Source organism: Archocentrus centrarchus, chromosome 12 (assembly GCF_007364275.1).
Source record: "Archocentrus centrarchus isolate MPI-CPG fArcCen1 chromosome 12, fArcCen1, whole genome shotgun sequence".
NCBI classification, from domain to species: domain Eukaryota; kingdom Metazoa; phylum Chordata; class Actinopteri; order Cichliformes; family Cichlidae; genus Archocentrus; species Archocentrus centrarchus.
Window position 1 is genome coordinate 5003296 of NC_044357.1, and position 16396 is coordinate 5019691.

The following is a 16396-nucleotide window of genomic DNA, read 5'->3' on the forward strand; positions in this document are numbered from 1 at the left end:
ATATTTCACAGAGCTTTATTTTGAAAGTTCATTTCCATGAGATGCGTGTGTCGGTAATGCAGTGTCCTTAATGCAAAAGAGCTGCTGTTTGTTGAGCTGAGGTTTTGTGGTTTTATGCACAGCTGGAGCAAACCTCTAAGTGTTCCCTCTCCACCTCTGGCAAACAAATCCCTGAATTAGGGGTTTGGATTGGCAGCCCAGATATCCACAAAGGCAGTTACAGTTCTTTGAGGGACCCCCGGCCGTCACACACACCGACAGACTTCCCCGTAGTGGAGATCCTCAGTGATAAGGTATAAGGAATGCAACATATTGGAGTCCTCTCAACTGTTCAGCCGCTACCAATAGCAGGGAACAGCAGCTTAAAATGGCACTATTTTAGTGGTGATTGTGGTCTTATCCTGATGCCAGCTTCCCTTTTGAGTGATGATTCTCCTGGTGATGCAGGAAGTGCATCTATGGTAATTTCTTGTTTAGCTGGAAACAGCTAACAATCCTTTTGTGTGTATGTGTGTGTTTGTATATTTATTTTATGCCATGCCTTGAAGCGAAGTTTCCATAAGGTAGGTCCAGCGAGCAGAGAACCTTTTGTATCTGTCGGAACACACACTGTCTCGACTTGTGTCTCGATATACACACGGTCTCCCGTAGAGTCTGACACATAGCCTCAACCAGGTCTGTTACCACGCCCTGTCCTGTCTGACTGTGATCAGTGGCTTACCGCGCTGTCTACTGCTGTACACGTTCCCACTCTGATGTTTATGTGTAAGAAATATGAGAGAAAGGCTGATTACGCTGTGTGCGGCAAAACTTCATGAAGTTCATTCAGTTTCTTTGTGTTGCACATTCTCATTTTTCCATCAAAATTCTCTTTATGATCCATATCTGACAGCTAGATAAATAATTTAAAATGTGTACAAATGTATTTGGAGCCGTTAGGGACGGCAGAACAGGTAATTTCCAGAAAATGACAACAGGATGTGATGTGGCTGCAGGCACAGCAGCTTGTTTTGAAGTACTGGCAAAGTAACCATGGTGATAATGTGTAACGTCATTATTTCTAAACACATTGAGCACACTTTGCATGCACCTACACTTGCAAAGCACATATGCTAAATGCATGCTCACATGCTGGCACTTAGATTTTAAACAGCTGGACTTCTCCATGTGCTTTTTAGCTTTTATCTGGGTTTCACGTTCCTTTCTATTGTGGGCTGTGTGACTCACAGCCAATCATTTTCCACCGAGGTATCATCTGTCATCCCTCATGTGCTGGAAATAATGTACCTTTGTATCTGACGAGTGTCTCAACTCTAATCTGCTCCTTTCCCTCTATCATTTACCCATGTGTATGTGTGTGTGAGTAAATGAGTCTGAGAGACTCTGCTCTTGCTCTTAGATTGGTGTGTAGGTGTAAACTGGATGAAGTCCTTTAAATGTTTTCCTCTGATGACAGATCAGGGTTATGTTCCCTTGACTGGCTCATAGAGTTATAGAGCTGCACTTTTCTCTGTGTGTACGTGCATTCAGCTGATCAAATGCTGATCACAATCACAGGTTCATGAGGTAACTCTTTGTTACAGATGACCCATTGAAATCACTACTTATGTGAGGACAGGCCTCAGGTCTGAATGAAAGAGGAAACAGATATGAGTACTTAGCTGCACGCACTAACACACACACACACACACACACACACACTGCACATGCTGTCTAGCTGAGATAATCTCATCTCCATCTGCTTACTGCAGATTCGTAATAGGCCTCTCTTGCAGCATTTCTGACTGCCTACCTTCCTTCCCCTAGACTGAACTAGCTTAAAATAATCAACATCATTGACAGCAGAGGCAGGCTAGACTGGGAGGGTAGGGAAAATCCAAATCCCTCCATTCTGCAGCGTCTGCAGGCTGTTTTCTTCCTTTTTATTTGTTTGTTCTGGCCTACATATAACCTAACACCAAAGGCTGTTGCTGCTTCCCAACTTTGATTTGCACCTTTGGCCATGCATTCACAGGCTCACTGTGTACGTGTGTGTACATGTGCATGCATGAGTGCTCAAATGCCCAATCATGTTGACTCATTTAGGTTTTTATGCTCTGGCTGTGTGTGTGGTCTGTCTTCACCAGGGGACACTGAGGTTTAGTGAAGCGAATGTGATTGTGATATATGTGTTTGTGGGTGTTTTTTTTCTTCAGGCACGGCAGCAAGCCCAAGTGAGGCACCAGATGGCCTCTGACAGTAAGAGCGACTACTCCTCCTACCTGCAAAAGTTCAACCAGGAGCAGACTGAACATTACTATACAATTATTCCCAACATATTCCAGGTAAATACAACAGCACTACAGTGTATGATTTGTCTCAGCTAATTTGTTATAAAGCTGGTTTTGGTTCATCAGTGTCACCAGTATATAGAATTTAACTACTTTGTCCACACAAATATATTAAACCCTCTCCAATTTAGCAATATTTTCTCTTCTTCTCCCAGGATGATGCATTCATGTGCAATCATTGCTCATCATGTGATTTCAAAGCTGTTTACACCCCCCAACACAGGTCACCTGCTAAAATTTTTTTTGGCAATGCAGGAAACACCCAGGGAAGGAAGCAGGCCTTATTTAGAGTGCATTTTCTACTCTCTCATTTTCTTCAAGTCACTTTATTATTTTATATTAAAGGTGTACAGATTGTGACTTTGAAGTCACTGTTTTGTAATGTTCATGATATGATTTTTGAGTGCTCATATTTCCAGTGATATGACCAGCCTTTGTTGCTCAGCATCAAAAGACAGCTCTTTCAGATTGATGAAAGCGGTTCAGTTTTTTTTCAACCAAACTCGACCTACACTTGTATTTATGTACAAATATGCTTGCATCAAAATGTAGAAACTTCAAGACATGGAGGAGAAAAGAATTGAGAGGCTATCAGTGTGCATGAAGACATTTGCAGATGTGGACCGCCAAGTGCTGCCCATCGTTGGGAAATGTTTAGATGGCATGACGAAAGCTGCTGAATCCATTGAGCCCAAGACTGTGAGTATCTATCTATCTATCTATCTATCTATCTATCTATCTATCTATCTATCTATCTATCTATCTATCTATCTATCTATCTATCTATCTATCTATCTATCTATCTATCTATCCATCCATCCATCCATCCATCCATCCATCCATCCATCCATCCATCTAAATGAGAAAAGCTAATCAAACTATCATGGACTTTTACAGCTTTCTGTGGTAAAAAAAAAAAAAAAAAAAAAAAAATATATATATATATATATATATATATATATATATATATATATATTAGGGGTGGGACTCGATTAAAAAAAATTAATCGAATTAATTACAAGCTTTGTAATTAATTAATCGAAATTAATCGCATTTTAATCGCATTTCAATATTTGACATGATAAATATTAATTTAAGTTTAGTTGATGAATGAATCAATATACATAAGCTTAAACTTCAAAATGTTGTTTATTTTCCCACCAGTCTACTACACAGACCAAAGAAGGGTGGAAGTGCTCCTGTGATAAGCAAACTCCTGAAATTAAAGTTAAGCATCATAACTGGATAGTTTTATTCAACATTAATGTCTCACTTGTTATAGTTGGAAATTAATCATTCTCTCAGCTGTATTCCTTGATGTTGAAATGTGTTATGCTTGTTTTAACAGCTTATTTTGAATTAAAGACTTAAAATTAAACCACAAAAAGGAGAAAAAGTTCGTTCTCCGTTTAACAGCTGCTTTTACACAGCTGTGCTTCACACTCACGGTTGCTAGGCGACATGAGCTACGCAGAGGTGACGGCAGGTGATATGAAGGCTAGCCGCTCACTTCCGGCCTTTGCGGTCTTCGTGGGCTACGAAAGACGTGGGCCGGGTCCTTCGCAGGATGCGGCCCCTAATTTGGACATTGTGCGTCGATATAATCTGTATGCCGGGAACTCGTGCACTGAGAAACGTTCCACGGTGCAAAGTGCGATTAAAATGCGTTAAAATTTTTAACGCGTTAATTTCCCCGTAATTAATTAATCGAAATTAATCTCCGCGTTAATTTCCCCCGTAATTAATTAATTGAAATTAACGCGTTAAAGTCCCAGCCCTAATATATATATATATATATATATATATATATATATATATATACTCATTGTAGCTCTTCTTAAAGGGGCATTACAGTGATATTACACATCAAATTCCATTAATCCCTCAACAGATGTACCTCTCAGCCTGTGGAAAGCAATTGTCTAATATCTGTGTGGTTTTGGAAGGAAACTTGCTGGAGACTGAAATAGTGAGCGTGATATGTGACGTTGGGATTATATCCATTTTGGCTTTAGGACTAACATTTTTGTCATTGCATACTGGAGGTGTGAAATCTGAAAGACAGGTATTTAGGAGCACTTATTAAATAAAGGAATTTTTGAGAATATACGAGTAAAAGTCAGGAAAAGGTAGGCCTCTAGTGCTTTCATTTTGGAACAGGAGGGAATTTAAACCTCATAGTAAAGTTCTGTCTCATTGCTTATAGTTATTTATTATTTGAATAGCTAAATCAGCATTTCCCTCTGTTAAAGAGTAAATGAACAGTGTAATATATTGAGATGTCACATGTTGGCTGCCTGTCATATTACAAAAAAATAAAAAACAAGACTATCCCCAGGGATCACGTGTGTGTGTGTGTGTGTGTGTGTGTGTGTGTGTGTGTGTGTGTGTGTGTGTGTGTGTGTGTGTGTGTGTGTACGCGTGCTTGGCTCAGCTCCAAGAAGATGACTCCAGCCTGTAACTATTGTGCTGCAGTAAACAACGGCAGGGAATAACATATCACATGCTACTTTTCCTCTGGCTGACTCTCTTCCTCTTTTCTTCTTTTGTATGTGGAGACCACAAGAGCAGATCTCTGACCTCCTGATCCTAACTCTAACCAGAGCCTTTGCTATTATCAGTTCAGATAGGCTGGTGTGCACTGCAGCTGATGAATGTGTTTCTTCCTGTGTCTGAGAAGCCTGGCTGTATCCCCGACCTCAGTGTTCTCTCATAATTCCTGCCTGACAGATTTAGGTCTTTTTCTCTTTCTTCTGTAGGCCACAAACTGAGTAATTCCAGCCCCTCTCCTTTCATGACACACTCTTGAATTGTTATCAGAGAGAAAATACTATAAACAACTGAGTCACCAGGCTGCATTTGTGTTGCATATAATCACCAGCAGGTCTAGTGATTATATGCAATATATATATGCTGATTCTCAGAACACTCTCAACCAGCAAAAACCCTCCCTTTAGTTATTGTCTGGTATTTGAAAAGCTAATGCAATTAAAGAGGGCCCAAGAAAAAGCTTTCTACTAACGGCTGCAACTGTTGCCTCTCACTAGGACTCAAAGCAGGTGGTGGAGTCCTACAAGTCTGGGTTCGAGCCCCCAGGAGATGTAGAGTTTGAGGACTATGGCCAGGCCATGAAGAGGACGGCATCTGAAACCAGCCTGTCCAACACCAAAGAGGGCAAAGAGAAGCCTACTGGCAAGAGCAAAGGCAAACTGTGGCCCTTCATTAAGAACAAGAACAAGGTAACACATGAATGAACACTTTACTCAGAATCACTTCTACACACAAACGTACCGCAAAGCCTCACTAGCTTTAGTGAAGTTTCCTCACTTGAAGGTCACCTTGAGCTTTAGGGAGATTTATGTGGGGTGGGATGGAGGGCCAGAGGGATATTACAGGTCCTACTATGTCTGTTCTGACTTTTTGTATAGCGGCTGTAGAATTATATGTGTTCACTGTTTGTAGTGTCTGTTACAGTCCTAGTGCTGATTATGTATTCAGTTTATATATTTTTAATAGATTTTTTGACTTTTGTTCACTGTTACCTTTAGAAATTTATTCCTAGTTCTTTGTTATTATTGCCATTTTTGTTGTTATTATTTGCCACCCGTTTCCTCCCCCTGGCAATCACCCTCACCAATGTTGGAGCCTCCTTTCCGTAACACACACTAATGTATTTCTACCTTTTCCTATATGGATGGACTCAAGTGGCAGAAATTAACTTCCTTCTGGATCTGATGCAGTAGACTCCCTTCAGTACTTTTCCACTGACTGATCCACCTTGAGTAGCTTCCTTTAGTTTCCTGTTTCTGAACAGCAGAACTGATCTCTGGCTGTCTTGTGGGCTGGTGACATTGTTGGTATTGAATTAGAACAGAGCATGATTGAGCAATTTTCTGTGTGCGTGTGTGCGTGTGTTTGCACATCTGTGTGGGTGAGAGAGAAAGCAAGTTTGTGCAACGCTACATGAGAAACCCTGGTGTGCAGAAAATGGTGCAACCTCCCAAAATTAAGGCAGACTTGTACAGGCAGTTTTTGGGAGCACAGTGTACGGAGAGGTATTTACACTGTACATGCACACGAGGACACATGCATGCCAACAGAAACACAAAAACAATATTGCTTTACATAACCAAAAACGAAGGGGTTTCTGAATCACCTGCCAATGCATGTGCATCATGTGGTATCCTAAATCTCATCACTGCTTCACTCTCACTCCTTAACCTCTGGTTGATGAATTATGCAGTCAGATGCTTTAGGGTCGCGATAAGCAGTTAGATAAGTCTGATGATGGCCTCAAATTCAGCAGCTGTTATCCTTGGGGATGTGGTGAATAACTCGTCTTGGTTGGCATGTTGATGAGGTTGGGAAAGTTAAAAAAAAAATGGAGAAGGTTTCAAAAATGGAAGGCGGCATGCGCTTTGACTGAAACTCTGTGCTGTTTGCTTTGTGCATCTGCTTGCTTTAACACATTTGTACGCTCTCTACTCACTCTGGTCATTTTGTTCTTTTTAACTCTTTTTATGTTTTATGTGTTCAACAGTTTTTTTCCCCCCCACAACGTAACAACTGCTACTCTGGTTTTGACATTCCTTTGGTTGTCTTTTATGTTCCGTTTGGTTTTTCTGTTGCGTGTGTTTATTTTTTAATATTTGTAGGAGGCTTATTTATTTTGTTTTGTGTTCCCTCCTCCTTTTCCTCCTTTGTCTTTTTTTCGTTGGATTCTCGCCCCCTTCTTCTTCTTCTTCTTCTTCTTCCACGTTTTTCCTCTTCCTCTCCGTCATGGCTCCCTCTCTTACTGGTAGCTTATGTCCCTGTTAACGTCCCCCCACCAGCCCCCACCTGCCCCCCCAGCCTCATCCCCACCCTCACCCTCTGCTGTTCCCAACGACCCCCAGTCTCCCAAGCAGCACAAGGAGCCCCTCTCCCACCGCCTCAACGACTTCATGACCTCCAAACCCAAAATGCACTGCCTCCGGAGCCTGAGGCGAGGGGTAAGTCTGTGTGTGTGTCCAGCCAGCTTTGTGCATGTGTACATGTGTCTGAATACCTGTACTTGAGCTCTGTAGCTGCTACACTGTATGAGTGAATAATCCAAAGACTGAATCCCTATGCTTTTTGGAAGGTCATGACTACAGCATCATTATTACTGATTCAGTGTCAGCAACGTGACCTCCAACAAGTGTCCCACCTTCACTCATACAGTGCTCAGCTTTTGTGCTTCTCTAGCATGCTTCTGTAGTGCATTACCATTACCTGTGACTTCCTCGTACTCGTCTTACTCACCAGCAGTCTGTTCATCTTGTCCCTTCATTCTTCAGATTAACTGTGCTCACAATGACAGTCCCTCTCTACCACCTTCCCCTTCTGACAGAAACTAAGAAGCCTGAGCAGTGTTGGCAGTAGCATGAAGACTGCAGTTGCTCCCTGCGCTCTTCTCTGCAGTCTCTGCTGGAGGCAGATTTTTTTTGGTTTTGCACGTGATATAGAGGACGGAGCACAAAGAAGATGGTTTAACGTTACAGTGTGAATCAAGTGATTGATATGGTGGGAGATGCCTGGCAGAGTAAGTTTAGAAGGCTTCCCGGAGGAAGGTTTTTATCAGCACCTCTCCAGCGCCCTTGTGTGTGTCACATCACAGTTTCTGTTCTAAAGTCCAGTGCACGTTGTATGGAGACACAGGGCGACAGTTGCTGGGGAAGGTCACAGCGTGCTTTCCTGTTCTTTTTGCTTAACTCTCCAGCTGTCCTTGACCTCAGGAATGGGCGGTAACTCACAATGTTCCTTCCGGACTCCACAAATATAGTTTTTGTTCATGCTCATGATTTGAAATGGGAGCAGTTCAGAGTAAAAACGTTGGTATGAATTGGTTCTAACATGAGATCAGAAAAGGCAAAAGAACAATGTGGCGCAGTAGTGCAGTGTGTGACTGTATCGAAGAGGAAATGATTAAAATGAGGCAGTGCAGAGGGAAGTGTGTTTTTTTTTTCTAGCAGGTCTAACAGGAAGCGCACGTTTCTAAAAGCGGATGTGCTGCAACAGCTCTCGAGAAGAGTGATAAAAAGAGTTAAATCAGAGGCATTGTTTTCAACCAGGCGTAGATTAAAGAGAGAAGTTTGACCTTATTCTAACATTTCAGGGCATAAGAAAGGCTGAATAAAGGTTTAAAGGTTAAAAGCTGTATCAGACTAGAAAGGCCCTTTGAAGAAACAGAGTGAATTTAAATTCATCAGTGCTACCTTCCAGGTCTCATGACAGTACATTGAATTGATTTGTAGTTGTTTTTATGTCTAATTAAAGTTTATTTTGTTTGTTTAGATGCTGGTTGATATAAAATACAAAATAAATATTGCTTTCTTTTTGGAATAAATCGGCTAAAACTATAAGGAACCAAGTTAACAAGCACCAGAATTAGGCTGTCAGTGCTCATTTTGAGATAAAAGGCCGAGTTTCTCTTCACTTTTCTTTTTCAAATTGGGGTCATCAACAAAAGTCTGTAGGACGTTTTCATAAGTCTTAATTTTTTTGGACTATTGGATGCATAAATGCTATGTTATGTTATAATGTGTTGCTGTGTCTGCTTGCGGCCTATCAGAGATGTTACACACTCAGAGAGTGGCGTCATAACAACAGTGCATTGTATATGTAGAAGGCTACAGAGAGATACAGTGTCATAATGGGAAAAGGTGATTTTACTGAAGTCATACTTGATAAAAATCATTTATCATCTTATGCTTATGCATCATGCTTAATCATCCATCCTTTTTGTGTTGCATATATGGGTAAACATCAGTTGATTTGATTCATAAAATATTAACCCAAAAAGTAATATAATATACTAAATAATTCTTTACACTTTATTATTGTCTTGATAAGATTCAAATTTAAGTCCTGCAGAATTCCTGCTTAAAGATTCAGCAAAAGAAACGGAAGCTGTAAAATGTGTTTTCAGTGATATTCTGTCATTGCAGCTAACGGCAAATTAACAAAACACAGTCAGATTCCTGTGACGCCTCCTGCAAGGAGAACACATTTGGGATTAGAGTAGTTGTGCCTGTGGAGGTGGAGTGTTGTGTCTCTGCACAATGGCAGGATGTCTACCCCTGCAGGAGAGCTTTCGTGCACTGCATATTAGATGTCTAATCCATCCACAGTCGCTGTTTTGTGTGCGTGCACGTGTGTCGTTTCTGAGGAAAAAGAGAAAGCGTCTGTGTCTTGAGAGTCAAATTAAAGCAGTATACAGTATAAGAGCTTAAACACATTAGTTTTGTTTCATTGACAAAGCTTTATTCTCTCTGATGACCACCACAGCAACAATCTCCGCGCTCTCTCATTTATCACAAAGAGCTAATGAAGAGGACTCTGGGCAGACCCACGTATGCTTTTGAAGCAAGGCAATATGTTGTAAGTGTGTGTGTGTGTGTGTGTGTGTGTGTGTGTGTGTGTGTGCGCACGCGTGCGTGTGTGTGTGTGAGTGAGCAGGTGTGTATAAACGTTGAATAGTTGCAGATGTGTGTGATTAGTAAAAAAGCCATGTATAACACAGGCAGTAGCCTCAATAATGGTTGTCTGAGGAGATTTTCACAACTAATTAGGCAAAACATGCTCACAAAGGAGGCTAGTGTCTGTGTTTGGCTCGATATTGATCACATGGTTGTGACACGTGTAGAGTCGGGAAGAATGATTTTTAGAAAATGATGACTTCATCCCTCATCACATGTACCAGCTTGAGGTCTGCTGTGTCCTGCAGCTGTTTCAGGGCTTCCCCACTGAGCATCTACAAAGGGGTCAATTCACAAAGTGTCACAAGCACCTGAGGATGTGGGGAGTTATAAGGATGCTATTTATGATACTGAGGAATTGCCCCTCCACACTTATTAAATCTCACGTATGGATGTATAACACAAGGTGTTGGTTACACTTTGGATCTGGGTCCAGCCTACAGTACCCAGAATTTACCCCTCCAGGGCTTTCTCTGTGCTGGTGTGCCATAGTGCAGCAGTGTTATCTGTCTGTAATATAACTGTTGATGTGTGTCTGCAGATTTGAAGTGGTCGCATGATAAGCACATGGAAGCTCAGATTGATTCGTGTTTGAGATTATTTTGCAAAAAAATTGTCAGCAATTATTAACTCAAACTGTAAATTTACAGGAAGCCAGCTGTAAACAAAGACGAAACCCAAACTGCAGCAGAAAAGAAGTTATGATGCTTGTAGATCAGATGGAGCTGAGAAATCCTAAAAGCCACACTGATGGCTGCTTTGTTGAACGGAGAACAGTTGCTCCTCGATAGCCTTATTCCTGCTGTTGGCTTCATTCTGGCCTGTTGTTAAAAAAGAAAAACTAGAACAGAATGATGCGTCACATAAAAGCAGACCAATTTAGACTATTTAGCACTAGAAGTTTATGAATGTTTTAAATTCACAAAAACGTCAAAGATAGCTTTTATTAAGTTTGAGAGAAGGAATATGAAAGGATCATTTGTGTCAGCTGTACTTCATTTTTTCACTTCAGTATCTTTAAGCTTTCAGTTTAAAATGTCTCTTTTTCATTTCTGGATACTACCCACAGCAGACACAAAAACAAGGTCCCATGTTTTTGCTTACACTTCTGCTGAAGCAGTATGGGGAAATCGTTTTTATACATGTGAAGGTGTGCGGGGGAAGATCACAAGACAGCATAGCAAGCACCATAAAAGGCCATTCCAGGTGGATGACTTGATTAGTGGACTAAAGTGAGTAGAGCTCCTCAGTGCACCAGCCTGTGAGCTAAACAGGATTACAAGTCACCTGCTCTGGCTCTACCAGCCAATTGTTATAAACCTACTCTGCTCTGTTCTTTGTATTCAGAACCATATCTTCTCAAAAAAAAATAACTCAGCAAATTATATAAATGTTAAAACACTTCCACACTTCTTTTAGTTTTTTGGCTCTTACTCAGCCACTTTAATTGGTTACATTTAGAGACCTGTTTATTTGTAAGCTGTTCTTCACGAGTGTGAATAGTTGGGTTTTGAAAGCATCTCTCCAGCTTGTCTGTGTACAGTATCTGCCTCCGTGTCAACGTATGGACCTGCTAATGTGATAACATGCTTTTGGCGCCCTCTGCTGTCCCCTGTGTGTCATTGTGTTGGCAGCAGAGAGGGAACAAGAAGTAAAGGGTACATTCTCCTCTATCGCCGTCACTCTCCCTCTACTTCTTAATTTGCATCTGTCTTCCTTTAACGTTTCTCAGTGACTTCATGCTTGTGCTGTAGGTTGGCCTGTTTGCCAACTTATTTTTCATTTCTCATGAATTCATCATGTTAGAAATGTTAAACTTCACCACATTAAAAAAAAGAGCGGGGTCTTTGTAGCTGAAGAAGTTTCTGAAAAAGCTTTTTTTCATTACACAGCTAGTATATAAATCAAACTCTTGAGGCTTTGACCACTTTACCCTCTTTTCCTTATATGGTGAAGTCTGGCAGAGTAAAGCATTATTAGAAAATACACGTAAACTATTTTTGTTGAAAGGAAAATAAAACAAATGGCCGTAATGTTCCCCTGATGTTGACTTTTATCTGTTGTCTCTTTCTCTCTCCCGCTCTTCGCCATTTTTCTCTCTTCTCCCCCCATGAAGCTTTCTCTCAAGCTGGTAAGCATGACCGTATAACTGCACGACCGTAGCGGCATGACCATAGCACGCATGTCACGTCGTCCCAGTAACACAGTGTTAATAACGTTCTGTACGCTGATATGTTTTTGGTGTGCTCTCTTAATTTTGTTTGTTTTTGGATCTAATTTAATTATTAAGTTTTGCTGTAACACAACAATGGACCGGAGACTCGTTGTCTCATTTTTGTGTTATGTTGTTCTTTGTTTGTTTTTATGTTGTGGTTGTGTTCCCGTTTTGTCTCTCCCAAAATGTGTCCGTGGTCTCTGTGATGCAGATCACACTCAATTCCCACGTCCGGAATCTCATTGAGGTGATCAGATTTACTCTGTGTTTTACTCGTCTGTCTCTTAGTTTGTCTCGTAGTCCTTATTGTCTGTAACGTCTACTAATCTGTTCCATAGAAAGTTTTCTCCTGTCCTTACACTGCATGCCACTTCCATTTATTGATTTTTATTTTTTATGGTGCTTTGTAAGCCTATCATAAGAGAGGGTTTCTTCAAAACATGACACACTTTGAGGATTAAAGGAATAGTTTAATGTTTTTGGGGAATGCTTTTCACTTTTTAATGGTGTGTAAAGAGATTATATTGATACAGACTGGAAACAGTAGGAAACAGCTGTGCTGGCTCTATGCAAAAACCCCCTAAAATTTCACTAATTCAAAGGCTGTACTATGACTGTAACAGTTTTGTCTGTTATATATGTAAAAAAGCTAACTGGTGCTAAATAATATAATGTATATCTCAGTTCTACAGTTGGCTAATGGGCGGGAATAAGAACGCTACCAAACCCGCCTGCCTTGCTCACAACTTGCCTTAAGTATCAAAGCGGTTCAGAGAGAGTTGTTAGTATTTCCAGCACACAAAAATAAAACACTTTTAAGGGAATAATTAAGCAAAATTCATTTTCCAAAATCCACTCGACAGGATGAGTCACCGTTTCGTGTCTCTCCATGCTTCATGAGAACTTGTAAATGAGTGGGTTTGGGTTAGGTGCAGATGCAGATGCAGATGCAGAGGGGGAGTGTCGACGGGCTTGGAAATCGTGTGAAAGAGAAGAGATGCAAATAACTGGCACAACTTTAAAGAAGAAACAGTTCGTGTAACACAACATCAAGTATTGCCCTACGTTCAAGGCAGCGAGCAGGAGAGCTTCGCCTCTGTTTCCCTGAGCTTCCAGTCTTTATGTTAACGATGTTGGTGCGCATGCCGACATGTGCATTTCCCCAAATTTTAAAGAAAATTACTTTTTGAAATTTTACAGTTTATGTTTGGGTGTCTGTTTTTGTCCATCAGTACCTGATTCAAATACGACTGATCAGTTTGAACCTTTGCATCGATGCATCAAATTTGTTGACTACAACACCAAATTACTAAATGTCTGCCTATAGTTTTAGTTTATCGATTAAATGTAGTCATGTAGAATAAATATACATTTAGATCATAGTGCTCTCACCGGTCTGGATACTGCAAACACTAACAGATCACGTCTGTACTGTAACGTCTCACTGATACGAGAGCATGTCTGCATGTGTCTGCATGGTGACTGACTGATCTTTGTTGTGTTGCACGCCTTTAAGTGTTGCATGCTGATACAGGGAGAAGGGGTAAGGTTGCCTTGGTAACTAGGTGCTGTGTTTGACCTGGCTCATGTGAATTGAATCCTGACCTCCAGTCTGTAGCTCCAGCAGTTACATCCTGTGGTGCCACTGTGACCCATCTCAATGAGATCCAATCACGGGCCTTGACCTCTTCAGTCCACACAATACAAACTTTTTCTGACAATATACGACTATTTTTAGCTGCTCATAAACCCTCTGAAACTGGCCACACTGTATGGGAACATATATAATATTGACAGCCTGTGAATGAAAGGATACTTTTTATCAGATTTAACCTGCTGATGGTAATGTTACTATATTAAGCTATACATGGCCTCATGTCAGAGTTCATTAAAACTCAGCTGTAATGATAGGAAAAAGACAGCGAAGGAAACAAATACATACTCTTTAGTCAGCTATCTTGATGTATTGTAGGTGATTATATTGCCATGTCATAGTGTGGGTTATTCCATGATTTACAGCGGCAGCAGCTAGTTTGTTCAGGATTGCTTCATAACAGTCTGTTACTGTACTTACTTTTACATTTTTTAGATTTTGTTTATATTTATCTATTTATGAGTTTTGTAGCTTGCACTATGGGAGTGCAAGCATCAGAATTTGGATGTGTACTGAGCGTATGAGAGGCGGCTGAGCAGCATGACTCATTCTTCAGTTCAGGGTTATAGATTGGAAACAGTCTCATCAGGAAATATGACCCCTGTCAAGGCAACCTCTCACAGCTCGCATAAGCTTCATTTTAAGAAAGAGCTGTTCCTGTCAGAGAAGAGTCAGACTGCCTCACATCCATTAGCTAGCTCACCCTGAAACACTATATGAGCAATAAAAGGATGTAGCTAATATTTTTATTACATTTCCGATGCATTTACAGAGATCTCTAAATTAGGTGTGGCGACTGAATAGGTGAAAGGCCTCAAGACTATACACAGCCAAACATCCTAAATATCAAAGAGTGTGTATTAGAGAGCGGCTGCAGTATCTCCTTCACACAGCTGATTCAGTTAGAGCATAATGGGAGGTCCATTTATTTTGAACTATTGGTCATTTATCCCTGAGCCTTGGTTCTCTTGGTTTTTAAAACAAAAGAGATACTGCACCTATCTAGAACAGATCCCTGTTAAAACACAAAAAAATGTAACATTATTGAAGTGGGTTATTTTCCTACATTTAAAAAATTTTTTTCCTCAATGTGATTTTTTTTCAGGGTTCTGGACCAGAGGACTTCAGTCATCTGCCACCAGAGCAGAGGAGGAAGAAGCTGCAGGGCAAGCTCGATGAGCTGAATAAAGACATACAAAAAGAGATGGACCAGAGGTACTCAGAGGAGTTTTTACTATAGTATTATAAAGCTTTTCCATTCTGTTCTTTATAACCAAAAGTTGTGTCTGCCTCTTTATTATGAAATGAAGGCTCAGTGACTGACTAGCATTTGCTCTTCCAGGGATGCTCTTACTAAGATGAAAGATGTGTATGTGAAGAACCCTCAGATGGGTGACCCAGCCAGTGTGGACCCCCGGCTAGCAGAAATAAGTCAAAACATTGAGAAGCTCCAGTTTGAAGTACAGAAATTTGAGGTTAGTTCAGTGCCTGTATGAGCTCTTATTTCTGTTTGAGTGTTAATGTTGGAAGGCTGTGTTGTTTGGTTTATCTGAAACAGTAAATGATGAGGAGCTCAGACACACATCTCCAGCTGGGCTAGTTCCAAAGAAGCCTGTCGCTCGTCCATATTAGGAGAAGATGCGAGGCAGCTGGAGGGGTTGGCTGCATGTTTCACGTTCTCCCTGCAGGGAGAGAAAAGTCCCAGAACAAAGGCCCGGTTTAGTGGCAAAAAATGTTCGAATGCAAGGCAGAGGTGTTCCTACTGTGCAGGTTCTTGCCAAATGTAAAGGTCATCTGACTCACGGATAAAAAGAATTCAAGTCATTCGTCCAAGTCGTCATGTAGCAAAAATGTAAAGCTAGAGCTAACACATCCATAATGATTGCATGTGTTTCAGGGCTGGTTAGCAGAGGTGGAGGAGAGGATGCCGTCTAAGAGTGATACACACCGGAGAAGCGGACTCTATGAGACCCAAAATAGCACAACAGTGAGCAACAACTGTGCACAGGACAGAGAGAGGTATGGTATACTCTGATAAACACCAGCTCCAGAACCCAGAGTTTGTAGCGCACATTACTTTTTCGGAAGAAATCTATGTGTGTTTTCACAGTATATTTACTGTGTGTGTGTTGGCCCCTGAGCAGCCCGGATGGCAGCTACACAGAGGAGCAGAATTCAGAGGTTCAGGTCAAAGCCCAACCCAACCCCACAACCACCGCTCCGGAGTTCGATGACGAGTTTGACGATGAAGAGGTCCTGCCTACCATCGGCACCTGCAAAGCCTTGTATCCCTTCGAAGGTAACCGCAACAACTCTGGTTTAAAATAAAAATAGTTAATCTAAGTATGACGCCTGCTGGTTGGCTGCTGGCTGCTGCTAAGTTCCTGTTATTTCTGGCATTAACCTGAGTGATGGAAAAAGGGTGGAGGAGTTTGTTTCCTCTAAATGAGGAGGAGTAGTAGGGATATGACCTTCCTGTTCAAATGTGTGGAGGAGTGTGAATAAAAATACACCAATTTCTCTGCTGCACTATTTCCAAATCAAATTTGGAAAATTCTTCAAAGCTGCTAAACACAAAGGTCAGTGCACCTGAAGAGGTGGGAAAGAGCTCTGATCAATCTGAGGGCTGGTGCTAGTGTATATAAATAATGACCCTGCATATTTTTAGCTTTGCTGATTGCTGGGTTAACGCTGAAGA

General features: G+C 41.1%; 1 protein-coding gene across 17 annotated transcripts in view; it reads left to right on the forward strand.

Annotated features, from left to right (window-relative positions):
• The window catches only part of fnbp1b (formin binding protein 1b), a 50782-nt gene that overhangs the window by 30841 nt on the left and 3545 nt on the right, over positions 1-16396 (forward strand). For 4 of the 17 annotated variants that reach the window (XM_030743359.1, XM_030743360.1, XM_030743355.1 and 1 more), the window contains exons 7-16: positions 2196-2324; positions 2883-3029; positions 5378-5569; positions 7133-7321; positions 11946-11960; positions 12256-12291; positions 14804-14913; positions 15041-15173; positions 15596-15717; positions 15831-15997. In XM_030743359.1, the coding sequence (XP_030599219.1) occupies positions 2196-2324; positions 2883-3029; positions 5378-5569; positions 7133-7321; positions 11946-11960; positions 12256-12291; positions 14804-14913; positions 15041-15173; positions 15596-15717; positions 15831-15997 (1240 nt within the window). The remainder of the gene's footprint in view (positions 1-2195; positions 2325-2882; positions 3030-5377; positions 5570-7132; positions 7322-11945; positions 11961-12255; positions 12292-14803; positions 14914-15040; positions 15174-15595; positions 15718-15830; positions 15998-16396) is intronic. The other 13 variants (XM_030743365.1, XM_030743357.1, XM_030743358.1 and 10 more) reach the window with 13 other exon arrangements.